Source organism: Dipteris shenzhenensis, chromosome 29 (genome assembly GCF_047967505.1).
Source record: "Dipteris shenzhenensis isolate YYH24624 ecotype China chromosome 29, Dip_SZ_1.0, whole genome shotgun sequence".
NCBI classification, from domain to species: domain Eukaryota; kingdom Viridiplantae; phylum Streptophyta; class Polypodiopsida; order Gleicheniales; family Dipteridaceae; genus Dipteris; species Dipteris shenzhenensis.
In genome coordinates, this window is record NC_141624.1 from 33,471,310 (window position 1) to 33,486,554 (window position 15,245).

Consider the following 15,245-nt stretch of genomic DNA (forward strand, 5'->3'; position numbering starts at 1 on the left):
CTCTGCCACTGAACCTGAACAAGAAGGCATCCCAGGCTGCTCTCTCAAGGGAGTGGATACCACCTTCTCTGCCCCCTTTCTTATCCGAAGGTGCCTCAACCATGTTGAAGTCACCTCCAATAATCCATGAATCCGCAATGTCAGCCCACGAGAGCAACTCTTTCCAAAACAAAACACGGTCCCCTCTGTTGTTCGGAGCATAAAGGTTGAGGAAACCAACCTTACGTCCATCAATCAGAAGTCAAACCCACTGGGCCCTGGAGGGGGTTATGGTACCGTGTCCAATGACCAGAGGGAGAACAGAGTCTGAAACTGAAATGCATGTACCTCCTCTGGTTCCCAAGGCAGGAAGCCAAAAAGTTCGGCCTGAGAGCAGCTTACCTGACTTGGAGCAATCTCTGATATCCAATTTGTGTTCCTGAAGAAAAAGAATGTCTAGGGAACCACCTGAAACACCTAGATGGAGCTGATTCCTGATCAGCTGTCTGCGACGGCGATGAGCATGCCGCCCAATCCCTATATATTCCAACTGGCTATCCTCATCGGCGGGAGGAAGTGGGTTGGAATACCTTACCCGACCTGGTGGCGGAAACAGAAGCCCCTTCTGGAGCAGACCTCCTGCCATACACACGAGGTCCGAGGGGAGGAAAGTCCACAGCTGAGAGAGAGAAGGATCTCTCAACAGGGAAGCCGATAACTGGCTCTCCAAAAGTAGAGGGTACAAAATCACCATCTGGGAGGCTAGAGAGGGCCTTTAAAGCGGAAAAAGAGTTCCGCTCAGCCAGTCCTACGGAGGGGGTACGAAGGATTCCTACCGAAGCAGGAAGAGAATGTAAAACCACCTTCCCTTTGTCCAAAGAGGGAGGCACCTGTACTGGATCCTGATCAAAAGGTGGAGCAGACGAGGTGCCAACAACCTGCGCTGCTGAGGAAGGTACAGCCTGATCCAATGGTGGAGATGAACAAGGCTCCTGAACAGTAGTCTCCTCCTGAGGCTCCAAGGGGGTAGCCTCCGAAGAGGTGGAGGAGTGAACTAAAGTAGAGGGCCTAGCTACGACCGGAGCCCACCATGGGCCAGAGGTGGCGCGGGGTGCCGAAGGGACTCGAGTAGCCCTAGGAGAGGGGGGAGCCCGTGTCTGAGGTCATGTCTGTGGAGCGGTATGTCCTGCTCCAGCTCTCTGTCGTAGGCTAGTACGAGCTGGTTGCTTTGAGGGCCTCTTTTTCTTCTTTGGGCAATCTCTGGCGAAATGCCCCGAGGATCTGCAAATCCTACACTGGTCCTGCCGACCTGCAACCTCAAATCTCTGGCGGAAGAAAGACCCATCGGGTCGCTGTAGCATGATGTGGTCATCTGAAATATTGGGGTCCTGGACAATGACCCTAACCCTGGGAACCCCGTCCATCCTGACCGCCTTAGCAACCGAGGAGGGCTCGCCAGGGAGATGGGGGATCTCTGCCACCACGCCAAACCTCTCGCCAATAACTGAAAGAAGGCGGTGATAAACTGAGGGAAGACTAGGGAACGTGATGAAAACAGAGACTCCCTGCTTGTCCTGTTCAACTGGGTCAAATCCCAGTTGGAAAGGAAACAAAAAGATCCTCATGTAGCCTAGAAGCAGAAACCCGGCCTGTAGCAGGTCTCTCGTGACGTCCGGGGAATCTAGGCACACCTGAAAGAAACCCCGTCCCAACAAATGAACATCCTTGAGGTGGGGTGCGAGGTCCTGTGGAAGCGCCGACAGCATCCAATCTCTAGCTTGTAACTTGGAGGGGTGTGAGCCATGAATGCGTGCGAAGAGAGTCGTGGAACACTCATGTTCGAAATCCTTTTGCAATTGCTGTAGCTCGTCTTTTGAGAAAGTGACGGTTCTCACGGCCGGTGTAAGCGGAGACGGATTGACTGAATGGGAACCCATTCGTCAATCGAGGTGTGTTGACCGATTCAAACACAAAAATTAAAACTCCGTCCGCTTTCCTGAACCCCAGGAGACCCCTATAGGGGTAATCCAGAAGAAGGATAGGGTGATGAAGAAGGAAGGAGGGAAGAGGAGGTGAAGTTAGGGGAGAGGAGGAGTGGAGGAGAGGGGGAGAAGAGGAGTAGAGGAGAGGGGAAGGAGAGGGGGAGGAAAGCAGCAGCAGGAGCCGGGGGGGGAGCAGCAGGCTGTAGCTGGGGGAGAGCAGCAGCGGGTGCGGGGGGGGTGCAGCAGTGCAGGGGGAGGAGGCTGCAGCGCAGGGGAGGGGGCAGCGCAGGGGGAAGGGGCTGCAGCGCAGGGGGGGGAGGCTGCAGCGGGGGGGAGGGGGCAGTGCGGGGGAGAGGGCAGGTAGGAGGGGCAGCGAGGAGGGAAGGGAGGGGGCAAGCAGCGGGGAGAAGAGGCTGCAGCGCAGGGGGGGGAGGCTGCAGCGCGGGGGAGGGGGGAGTGCGTGGGAGAGGGCAGAGCGGGGGAGGGGGCAGTGCGGGGGAAAGGGCAGGTAGGGGGGGCAGCGAGGAGGGAAGGGAGGGGGCAAGCAGCAGACGGGGAGAGAGGCAGCAGGGAGCGGGGAGAGAAGCAGCAGCAGCAGGGAGGGGGCAGCGAGGAGGGGAATAGGAGGAACAGCAGGGAGCGGGGGAGCAACAGGGAGCGGGGGAGCAGCAAGGAGCGAGGAGAGGGGAGCAGGAGGAGCGGGGAGCAGCAGCAGTCTATAATGCCATGTTGAAATATTGGGGTAGCTTTAAGATTAATTCTTCGGGAATCCCTCTCTCTTCATTGGAAGAGATTGATAGGCAACCTATCTAGTGAATGACATTATAATTGATGATCATCTTGGTACTTCCGGTTACATGCAGTGATCTAAATGTGAGAGCCGAGAGCTCTTGGAAGGATATCATAAAGCTTCCGGATTCTTAAGCTTCAGTTGGTAAGTCACCTCAGAGGAAGTGAAAGGTGAATTGCATAGATTGATGGAGCCCTACCCTTGGACTAGGTTCTCACAGATGGCATGCTTACTATCGCTCTGTATGGTTTGGGGCTTTTAAGAGGTTGGGTATATTAATCCTGATCATAAGGCTTTGATGAGGTTTAAATGGTGATGCCTTTATTTTTATGTTCACTCTGAGGGTAGGTTAGGTAGGTCTATGGGTGAGGATATCCTTATGACATTGTTTTTTATCCTAACAAAGATTTGGTTCATGTGGAGCAATGCTTCTTGACTTCAGGTTGATACCTTATCACATCCCCCTTGGTTTCATGGAGAATTTGTCTTTTTATGGGTTATCCCCATAAATTATTTGTAGTGAGATCCCAAGGATTGGGAGAGGATTGATGCAGGGAACCATGAGAAGAGTGTCCCTTTCTTTATCTGATGGTTAGCAATGCCAAGAGGTTTCAGCTCTATCTTAGGGGTTGTAATCATACCAGAGCTCCTCCTCAGGAGAATTTTCAGATTTCTACATTTGGAGGAGGCTCAAGAACTCCCTCACGAATAGAAAAATCACTAATTTCTTTTGGCTTTCTATTCATGGAGGGATTGTAGTGAACCTATGGAGGTCCAAGTTTTGACTTCCATTAAGTATGAAGAAAACTTGTGAGAGCAAGCTCAAAGTAGAAATAGATCATGCAATGCACGAGAAAAAACTCATCAGAAGGAGGTGAAAAACAACCAAGTTTGAAGAGGACCCCTGCATGCTCGCCCAGATGGCCATCAGTATATGTATAGTGTCAGTCCATATACTTGCCAAAGTGCCCTGGGACCCATCCAATGCCTTTGTGCATCTGGCTCTCTAATGGAGGTCCAAGTTTTTTTTTTTCAAGAAAAGTACTTCATTAAGTATGAATTAAAACCGCAGAGCAGGCTCAAGTGCGGGAGTACATCATGTCAAACATGAGAAAAAACAGCTCAAAATGAGCAAACAAAAATCCCAGGTGGCGGCTGAAAATGCCACCTCATCCCTGAAGGAGAGTCAGAGAAGAAAGGAGAACCCCTCCAGACTCTAAGGAAAGCAACCCTCCTAGCAGTAGCAGATGGAGGTCCAAGTTTGGATCAGCACTACTCGTTTTATTGAGGAGTCCATTTGGTATTGTTTTGCAAATAGGCAAAGTTACTTTGGAAGGTGATTGGAATACTTTTGAATACTTTTGATCCCTCCTCATTCTTCATGACTCGGGGCTCGGTGGTGTGCCTCTCTTTTTTAGGGCCTCAGTCTCTTTTACGAGAAGCATGCCTACTCTTGGGCTCTCTCAGTCCAGTGACATTTACTTGAGTCATCCTTTCTAGATGATGTTCCCCATTCTCCTTATAGACCTCACATGTCTCAATTGATACTTTTTGGGAGATCTTAGGGAGCATTCTAGCGTGGGACATATGAAGATCCAAATGCATAGAGGCACTTGATGGCTTCTAAGTCCACCCTTCTCACACATTGGCCAATATTTGGACAAACATTGTACACACCCTGATGGCAATATGATTGAGCATGCAGGGGTCTTCCGGGGCTGCCTGTTCCACAAGGATTATCTTCCTCAATGAGTGGATTGCCTTCTCCACCACAAGTTTGAGGTGGCATTTTCAGCCTCACCTTGGTGCTTTACTAGATCTTCTCGATGAGTAGGTTATTTACTCGCACATGGTATTTTGTTTTTCATGCTATGCATGATGTGCTTGTGCCATGAGCTATTATCTTGAGGCTTTTTCATACTTGATAGAAGTTTTTTCATTATAAAAAAGGAAGAAGAAGAGGTCTTTGAGCCACCTATGTGACAAGGGAATCACAAGGACGACTTTGGTTCATAAGGTGACCAAAGGGTGACAATCAGGTTTGGTCTAACTGAAGGAATTAACTTTCTAAATCACAAAGTTATTATTGGTTCCATTGTTAGTAATTATGAGGCAAATATTCCTTCTCTTGTCCAGCACCTATTTTGGGAGCTCACCTTCCTTTGGGCAACCTTTCATTGAGTGTGTCCCAGTGTATTAACGGCCATCAAGGCACTCTTCTCTTCTGCAATTTCAGCCTTAGGTTGCTCATTGGCTTTATTTTCATCCACCTTCCAAGGTTGCCTTTGCTTATGATGTACTAATGCCAGCTTCTTGACCTCTTTCGTAGTAGTCTCAGAGAAGAAAGGAGAATCCTTTCATTCCCTGAAGAAAGAAGCCCTCCTAGCTGAGGCTGCACAGGAGTCTCCCTGCATACCCGTCCATACGACCATCAAAGTATGTATGGTGTCTTTCCAGATACTAGCCAATGTGTGCGAGGGATGAACCTGAGTACCCTCCAAAGCCTCTGTGCATCTGGCTCTCCAGATATGCCAGGATGCTATGCTCGCTAGAATCTCCCAAGAAGTATCCACAGAGGCATGTACAGCTGTAAAAGGAAGGTGTGGTACCACATCCAATGAACAGGACTCAGTCTGATGACGTCGAACCGAAATGGCCCGAGAGGAGTCAAATCTCTCATAGAATACCTGAGGCCCTGTAAGAGAAAGCCAAGCCACTGAGCCCCATGTCATAAAGAATGTGGAGTGGGCAAAGTGACTGAAAATCCTGGCTACCCCCATCCAAATCATCCTCGCCTGTCTGCAATCCCATAAGCAATGCTGAATAGTCTCCGAAGCAGAGAGGCAGTGAGGGCAAGTAGGGTCGGCTCCGAACCTGGACCTCCAAAGGTTCATTGCAATCCCACCATGGATAGAGAGCCAAAAGAAGATAATGATCTTTCTATTCCTGTGGGATTTTCAGAGTCTCCTCCAGAAGCACCTCTGCAGATCCGCAGTGATATCAAATGTCTCCCAATGAGGAACTCTGGAAGGTCTCCAACCCAACCTCTACTACTGAGCTGAAATCTCCTGGCATTACTGACCGTGTAACGAAAGAAGGGGATGCTCTTCTCTCGATGCTCTGCGTCAATCCACTCCCACTCTCCGGGGTCCCACTGCAAATACCTGATGGGAACTCCCCCATAGAGCCAGAGCCTCCAAGACTCGGTGGAGAGTAGCAGGGGGTCTGGGTCTAGGAACCACTCTGAATCTGATCCCTGCACCAAAAGACCTACAACCATGATAGGCTGAAAAGCAGACTAAAGCAAGATGTCCTCTGTGGACTTGAGCAATCTGCCACCATCCTGGACACTAAAAACTAAAGCATCCTCCTGTGCATCTCGAAAGGCCAAAACCTGAAGCGGAACACCGCCTCTCGTAAAAGTACCTGCTCAAGTGGAGGAAGTGAGTGGCATATCATCTGTGTCTACCCAAACCTCTGGAAGGGCTGCCTCAATCTGCAAGATCCTCCCTGCACTCCCTCTGAGATGTCTTGTCAACCTTGATTTGGTCTCCTCTGGAAGCCTGCGGAAAGCTTTCCAAGACCCCATAGATGATGCAGGTCCCCTCTCCCACCTGGACCACTGCATGTAGAGTGAGGCACCCAGTGGTCTGCCATGATCATCTAAAATACTGTCATTCCACATGATGGGTTGCCTATCAATCTCTTCACGAGAGAAAGGAGGAATCCTCTGAAGAGTGCTTCTGAAATTGGCCCAAGCTTTCAGAATGGCAACCATGAGAGGGGACGAAGGTGATCTGAGGTGTGTTGTGGTGAAGATCCACCTAACACTGCTCATCCGGTCTCCTCCTGAAGAAGGTGTGCACCTCTGTATGCTGCTAATAAGAAAGTCCTTCCACGGTTCCTGCCCTGGCATAAGTCCCCGCACCACCATCTTGGAAAGTAAAGCTCTGCACTGTAAATCTGGATCAATAATATTGAGACCCCCTTCTTGTGTAGGGAGGATGAGGGTCTCCCAAGCCACCCTAGCTAAGGCACCTGCTGTGCCATCAAGCCCACTCCAAAGAAAATTTCTGATCGGTCTTCTGAGCTGAATGATGCAGTCCCTAGAACGGCACCAGCATGAACAAACAAACCAGGCTGTGGCCAAGAGGACCTGGTTGGCCACCACAACTCTAGAGGCAAGATCCAACTTGGCTGAGCTTCAAAAAAGAAGCTTCCTCCTGATGCTCTCCAAAACGGGAGCAAACTGCTACGTGGAAGAAATATCCAAGCCGACCTGGCAACCCAAATACCTGATAGGAAACTTTCTCAAGGAAAAAACAAAAAATGATTCGTAGCCTTTAATTGATGTAAAACAATAACTCTTCCTTAAGCGCCATGCATGTTTTGTTTTGGTCCCATAAATCATATCTAGTTTTGAAAGGGTGATAAAGATGCAGGATGGGGAAACTATTATCAATTTGAAAATGATTGCAGCAATACCAACACAAGAAGGTGGCGAGTACGAAACATGATTTTTGGGGCATATGTGGTACAAACAGTGCTCTATGGGGTAGAGGTGTGGGGGGGGAGTATACCATCATCAAAATGGAATGATGTAGAAAAAATGCAGAAATCTTTCATTAGAAGATCAAGGCTACCACACCCTACTCTCTCCTACTCCTAGAGACAGGATGCATACCCATAGAGTTGCATGCCTTGAAGAGAGTACTCAGATACATCACAAAGGTCAAGCGCATGAATAATGAAAGGCTGCCAAAGAGGGCATGGGTAGAAAGTCAAAAGTCCCAAAAGACGAATAAGGGTAAGATTTTGGCATCTGGATGGGCACTAGATTTAAAAAAATGGTTCAAAAAATGGGAGGTAGAGAGGTACTTGGACTACTCTCCAGAGGAGGTAGATGAGGATGCCTTTCATCATGACCTGCTGAATGCACTACACAGGAAATGGCAAACAGCTGAAAACAGAGATAAGTTTGAGTACTACCGTACATTTATCAACCCCGAATATTGGGCTACTTATACAGGAAGAGAAACAGCCACGCAGAAGTACATTTGCACACCTATGGCAATACATAAGCGAAGAGCTTTGGCCTCACTTCGCACCCGATCACACCAGCTGCAGATTGAAATAGGAGGATGGAAAGATATGCCAAAAGAGAGCAGAATATGCCAATTATGTGACCAGGGAATGGCAGAAACTGAAGAACACATGGTAATGATATGCCCTTACTATACTCACATCCGGAAAGCATTTAGCTCTCTTCTCGAGGGACATAACAGACTGGCTGATATGCTACATAGCGGGTCACCCCCAGCTTTAGGAACGTTTGTCTATAAGCTTTTCAAGCATAGGAACTCACCTAAGACATAAAGGTAGTTTCTCTTAATACCCTCCCCTCCAAGGGAGGAGTCTTTGTGTATGAGGATTTTGTATTGCTCATGTCCCATAGGCCGATTTTTGGTCTTCAGAGGACGATAATATATTCTTCTTCTTCTTCTTCTTCTTCTTCTTCTTCTCTCTCTCTCTCTCTCTCTTTGTGTATCTAGGATTTTTGTAGCCATTTTTGGCATCTTAGCGGTATTACGATGAGGCCACCTAGTTGGCGCATCGTTGATGATGTATTTTTCTTTCGGATGATTTTGTGTCCCATAGGCCATGTATGGCCTTCCGTGGACCTTTAATAAAATTTCTTTCTTTCTTTCTTTCTCTCGTCCGTCATCACTGATTGTCCATCGTTGTCCATAGTTGCCCGTCGTTGATAGCTCGCTGATCGTCAATCGCTAATAGCTTATCACCCAGCTCTGATCGTTGTCCATTGCTGATTGTTGATCATTGATTGTTGTTGTTGATCGTCTCGTTGCCCCTCTGATCGTCTGTAGCCTCTCCCACTAGCCCATCGCTAGCCTCTCCCCTCTCCCATCGCTAGTGCTAGCCTCTCCCGTCAACTGTTGCTTTTCTCCTCCCGCCCATCGCTAGCCTCTTGTTAGGAAATGGAGTCAAGATGAGTCGGTTTGGTGTATTCTAGTGTAAGTTCTAGTCTAGTGTGTCCTATGGATGCCACGTGTCACATTGGGAGTTATCCCATATGCATTGGTGTTCGTATGTGTCTGTGTGCGCTATATAAGAGCTGTACTTGTCTAGTGTCAAAGCAATCAAGTATCAAGCTACAAGCTCTTTGGTCTACATGTGAGTACTTTCATTTGTTCATTGCTTAGTCATTTCATTTTCATTTCATTATGTCTTTCTTTGAGTATCATTATCTCTCTCCCTAGCCTATCCTCTCTCTCTCTCCCATTTCCACCATGTGCCTTCATGTGGTATCAGAGCCTCTGGGTTGCAGCCGCCACAAGTGATGATAAAGACGGTGACACTCTGACACGAGTTCATGCTCTTACTGCTGAAATCCGACATCTCTCTTTTTCTCCACAGGATGATGGAGATGATGGTCCATATATTTTCAAAGCAAGTTTCTTTTTTGGGTACTCTTCCCTGGGTTGTTTTGAAAAATGAATGGAATAAATAATGTTGTTGAGTCAATAAGGTTCTCTGCCTTGGAGGGTCCTCCTAAATGCTTTTATATTTACCATGTCCCTAATTAGTCCCTGGAGCCAAGAGGGGGATGTACTGTGGGAGCCATGTATTGGCTTTGATAGGTCTATTTATCAACCTGGCATGTGAGTTCTAGGATGTTGGTGCATTGGTCTTCTAGACCTTTGATTTGGTCATACATCCATGCATGATGAGCCTTTGAGCCATGCTAGTTGAGCCTTTGAGTCTATACCATGCTCAACTAGCCTCTGACCATGCTCACTTGCCTCTGAGTTAGCATGGGAGCCACGTCTAGCTCTAGACCGTCAGTGCACCATTTGATGACCGTCATTGTCATGTTCTTGGTTCCATTCCAGTAGTCACTCACCTTTTCTCCATGGGGGGGTGTTAGGAAATGGAGTCAAGATGAGTCAGTTTGGTATATTCTAGTGTGAGTTCTAGTCTAGTGTGTCCTATGGATGCCACGTGTCACATTGGGAGTTATCCCATATGCATTGGTGTTCATATGTATGTGTGTGTGTTCTATATAAGAGATGTACTTGTCTAGTGTCAAATCAATCACATATCAAGCTACAAGCTCTTTGGTCTACATGTGAGCACTTTCATTTGTTCATTGCTTAGTCATTTCATTTACATTTCATTATGTCTTTCTTTGAGTATCATTATCTCTCTCCCTAGCTTACCCTCTCTCTCTCTCCCTTCTCCACCATGTGGCTTCACCTCTCCCATCGCTTGCTTCTCCTCCTCATCTCCCGTCTCCGGTTAGGGTAGCAAACCCCGGCTCACAGTCTGGGATGTTAGAGACAGCAAAGGGGCCCGTATCCACTCACAGGGGCCCGTATCCACGCACAGGCCGTTATTGACTTCCCGAAGGTGAAAACCTTTGTCACTAGCCCTATCAGTAAACTGTAGTACTCTGATATTTCAGCAATGTCCAGCCCTTATGCATTGCATTATAAGCGAAGGATCAGTTCAGACCCACAGGAGCAAATATATTTTCTATAGCAGGAAGTTACAGAGCTCAGGCTCCAACTTGCAGCTCTAGGAAGAAAGATGAAGGACATGGACAATAATGGCAAGAAGGCAATTATTGCAGAAGTAATACAGCAGTGTAGCAAATCTCCACCAGCACCAACACTTGTTTCTACGGTCACAGAGATGATCTCCACCCAACTCAGCTCAACCAAGAAGGAGATGGCCACCATAGCCAGCCACAAAGTCAACAAAGAAGACCTTTATGCAGAAGTCAAAGAGCAGGAAGCTATAGTGGCCAATAGAAAAATACTACGCATTGGAGGGCTACCAAAGGAATGCATAAGCTGCCTCGAGGATGATGCAGGGTACACACCAGAGGAGAAATTCACATGTCTCAAGAAGGGGATACCACAAGTTGATTGGGATGAAAATGATATTGGACGTATCACTCAGATAGGAACACACACACACAAGTGTATTTCAAGGAAAGGGTAGGAAGAGTCAAGATTCTCCGAAGAGAAATAAGATGAAGGGTACAAGGGTGTGGATATCTGAAGAGCTAACTCTGACTCAGCTCAAACAAAGTAATATTGAACTCTCTAAAGTGAAAGATGCATGCAAAGTTCGAAAATGGGCAGTCTTTTAAGATGGATTGGCATTAATTAGAGATTTCAAATCTAAACCCAAAGACTCTCAATCTTAAACTGATGTAATGAAGGCCATTCTATGATAGGATTAGTATTTACATGTATGCTATAATAATCTCGAGCTGAGATGCCTTGTGTACTCCTTGATTCTCTGGTTTATCCAAATGTTGTTAGTCACTTTGACATGTTGCTTTTTGTCCCATAGGCCCGTGAGGCCTCCTGCGGACGCTAATATGACTTTCTTTATTTCTCTCTCTCTCTCTCTCTCTCTCTCTCATATTGCATTGAGGACTGTGAGGCCCTTCTTAAGCCTTCTTGCATTGGCCTCCTTCTGTGCTTTCCATTCTTGGCATGTATGAATTGCTTGATGTATAAATTGCAACAAGAAGTGATTTGAGGATGATTGGCTTTGGATTTTTGGCACATGGCAAGAAATTTGGGTGTCTTGGAGTATGTTCTTTATCATCGTCAAGTATTCTTTCCATAAATTATACTTAATTAACTCTACTTGGAATAGGTCCTTGAGAAACAATGATCTTTCTGGCAAACTCTTAGCAGAGATCGGGGATCTAACTCAACTACAATACTTGTAAGTTCTTTTGTATTGCAATGTTCATGATTTTAGACTAACAAAGAAAAAAACAATGCTCTATGAGTATGGTTGTTTATGCAAGGATGAATTGAGAACATTGTATGTACATCTTTTTCTAGCTACTTTGAATTGTTCAAAGAATTAATGCACTTAGTTGTAACAGGGACTTGAGCTTTAATCACTTGACGGGAGAAATTCCAGCTTCCTTTGGAAAATTGACCTCTCTTCAATATTTGTAAGTACTCCACTCCTTTATGAAGAAGCACATTCAATTGATATTACATTATTGTTGCTTATAAAATCCATTAGCATTTAAGGCAAAACACTAGAGGATGCATGTGTATGCAATTTGTGCAAGCACTAGAATGTGTGGAGAATGAAAATATTTTTTTCATTAAAAAAACTTCTATTAAGTATGAAAGAAACCCGCGTGAGCAAGCTCAAAACGGAAATACATCATGCTGGGCATGAGGAAAATAAGTACTCTATAGGAGTAAATAAAAAACTTAAAAAGAGCTGGAAAGAAACCAAGATTGAGGCTGAAAATGCCACCTCAACCCTGCTGTAGTTTCTGAGAAAAGGGGGAGCCCCCCCCATTCCATAAGGAATGTAACCCTTTTGGTAGAGGCTGCCTGAGAGGATCCTTGCATGCTCGCCTAATTGGCCATCAAAGTGTGAATGGTATCAGCCCAAATGCTGGCCAAAGTGTGGGAAGGGTGGACCTGAGATCCATATAAGGCCTCTTTGCATCAAGCCCTCCAAATCTACTAGGCCGTAATACTAGCCATTATCTCCCAAGCAAAATCCACATCAGCATGTACTGGTCTATATCGGGAGATAGGCACATCCTCTAGAGAGCAAGGCTCGACTAGGTGTTGTCAAATGGTGATGGCCCAGGAAGCATCCTGCCACTAATAGAAGATATGAGGTCCTGACAACAAAGAGAGCCAAGCCACTGATCCCCAAGCATGTATTGGTCTATATTGGGAGATAGGCACATCTTCCAGAGAGCAAGGCTCGACTAGGTGTCATCAAATGGTGATTGCCCAGGAAGCATCCTGCCACTAATAGAAGATCTGAGGTCCTGACAACAAAGAGAGCCAAGCCACTGATCAGAGAGCAAGGCTCGACTAGGTGTCGTCAAATGGTGATGGCCCAGGAAGCATCCTGCCATTAATAGAAGATCTGAGGTCCTGACAACAAAGAGAACCAAGGCACTGATCCCCAAGCATGTATTGGTCTATATTGGGAGATAGGCACATCCTCCAGAGAGCAAGGCTCGACTAGGTGTTGTCAAATGGTGATTGCCCAGGAAGCATCCTGCCACAAATAGAAGATCCGAGGTCCTAACAACACAGAGAGCCAAGCCACCGATCCCCAAGCATGTATTGGTCTATATTGGGAGATAGGCACATCCTCCAGAGAGCAAGGCTCGACTAGGTGTCGTCAAACGGTGATGGCCCAGGAAGCATCCTGCCACTAATAGAAGATTTGAGGTCCTGACAACAAAGAGAGCCAAGCTACTGATCCCCAAGTCATGAAGAAACGAGAAAGGACAAAAGTATTGAGAATCCTAGCAGCCCCTATCCTGGAGAATGAAAATATGAAGCTTAGCTACATGCAATATGTGTGTGTGTGTGGGCTGCGGGGTCTATGTGCACTTGTGTGCATGTGTGTGTGAAAAGCCATTGTGTGAGGAAATTTTCTCAATGAAATGGTACTATCTACACACAAAAAAAAGAGAGTGTGTGTGTGTGTGTGTGGTTCTGTGGAGGGTGTTTTTTATTTTTCGGTGTAAGAGAGAGATCCCGTGCCAGCCCACGTGCTCCCACGCTGCAGCTACTTGTTTCTTCCTCAGTTTGACGCCCTCGAGGTTCCATTTGACACCCGTTTTGTGTTCGTACGCTCTATCAGAAAATCCGTACAAAAATTCCATACTGTCAAAAATCTGTACGATTTTGCACGTACAGTCAGGAAAATCCGTACAGTTTTGCCCATACAGTCAGGAAACATCCGTACAGTTTTGTCCCTACAGCCACAAAAAATCCATACAGTTTTTTCCATACAGCTAGAAATTTCGTACAGTTTTGTCCGTACAGCTAGAAAAATCAGTACAGCTTTTGTCCGTACAGTCCGAAATTCCGTATAGTCAGAAATTCCGTTCAATCAAAAAAAATCTGTAGTGTCTGAAAATCTGTACTGTCAGATTTTCCATACAAATTTGTCCGTACTGTTGTTCGTATAGATTATGCTACTATTGTACCTGCTGTGCTTTCCTCCATATAAAGCTTTGCTGCTTCCAAGCCTTTTCCTTGACTCGAATGGCAGATTATTCCTATGAGAAAACCTTTCACAAAGACAAGTCGGTTTTCAACAAGAAACAAAAACATGTGATGGATTCAAATGATTCGCTTCATGACTCTGCTGAGGCTCAGCTTGTTTATGAGGTTATGCATGAAGGGTTTGAAGACACCCACAAGGGTTGGAAAGATATACTTCCCACCACTGGAATTATGGTGGAAGTGGATGATATCTTTTGATCCAGTTAAGGAGTATGTAAAGCATGCCATTATAATTTTCTTCCCAAGACGGATGCCTGGCTGCAGCAGTTGTTGGGAATTGGTTGACTTGAACCCTGGGTGGTTCTTATGTCAAAAGTTCATTATGTAGCGAGGGACTTTTTTGAGATTATCATGGCTAATGAGGAGCACCGTCAGGTTTTGTTGGAGCATTCTCCTCTCTTCTATGGCCAGCAGATGGTCCATGTCTTGCCTTGGTCTCCCACCTGGGATTATCAGGCATTGATTCGGCATCGTTGCCCTATTTGGGTAGAAGTTGTGGATTTTCCTCAATGCTTGTCTTCTCTTCTATCTAAAATTGCAGCTTCCCTCGGTAAGGTGGTATGTCTACCGCGACCCAATGGAAATTTGAATCGCTTCTGCATTTTGTGGGATACAAATTATCCCATTCTAGCTTCGTATTCGATTACTATGAATAATGTTTCCATGGGGAGTGCCTTTTACAAGCTCAAGTGGGGGTTGTTTGCAGGTGCTTGCTTTGAATGCAAGCAATTTGGGCACATGGCTTCACAATGCCCTTCCCGAGGTCCACGGATGCTAGTGCAAGCTAAAATAGTTCAGCCTTTGAATAAGAATGCAAATGCCTCTTCTGTGGTAAAAAACAAAGGGGTCAAACAGTTTTTCAGTGTTCAAGACAAAGGCAAAGCCTCAGCTGGACTCAAATAGTAATGCTTCTTTTTCTGTGCCTTTGTCCTCTCCACCTCAGGGGAAGGAAAAAATTTTGACTGATGGATGGTAAACTCGTCGCAAAGTGATCTCCCCTAGGTGACCTTTGCCTTCTCAGACTTGAAGGGGTGCATCCTCTCATGGGAAAACACCTGCTGAAAACTCTGGTGTTGGCTTGACCTGGACTGCTATGACTGCAAATCGGACCTTGTTTCCTGAAGAGGAAGTTGCTGCACTTTTGTCCTCTACTCAGGCTGATGCTTCATCCTAGGGCAGAGGCCCAGACATTGAGGTGGAAATGCAGATGTAGACAATCCGTTAGTCGCCGTATATACCTGTCCCATAACTATAAATATGCTTGATCATCAGAAGTGTGTTACTCTCAATGTACAGGGAATGTGTGATGGTCGCAAATGGAAACTGGCCTACATGTATATCATGCAATTGCAGCCTGATATAGTTGCTTTGCAAGAGCATAAT

At 46.4% G+C, this 15,245-nt stretch overlaps 1 protein-coding gene across 1 annotated transcript in view; it reads left to right on the forward strand.

Moving 5' to 3' along the window:
- LOC147882735 (putative LRR receptor-like serine/threonine-protein kinase At1g56140) overlaps positions 1-15,245 on the forward strand; it is a 382,197-nt gene that overhangs the window by 219,344 nt on the left and 147,608 nt on the right. Inside the window, exons 11-12 of the mRNA XM_087400709.1 lie at positions 11,446-11,517; positions 11,684-11,755. Of these exons, the coding sequence (XP_087256835.1) occupies positions 11,446-11,517; positions 11,684-11,755 (144 nt within the window). The remainder of the gene's footprint in view (positions 1-11,445; positions 11,518-11,683; positions 11,756-15,245) is intronic.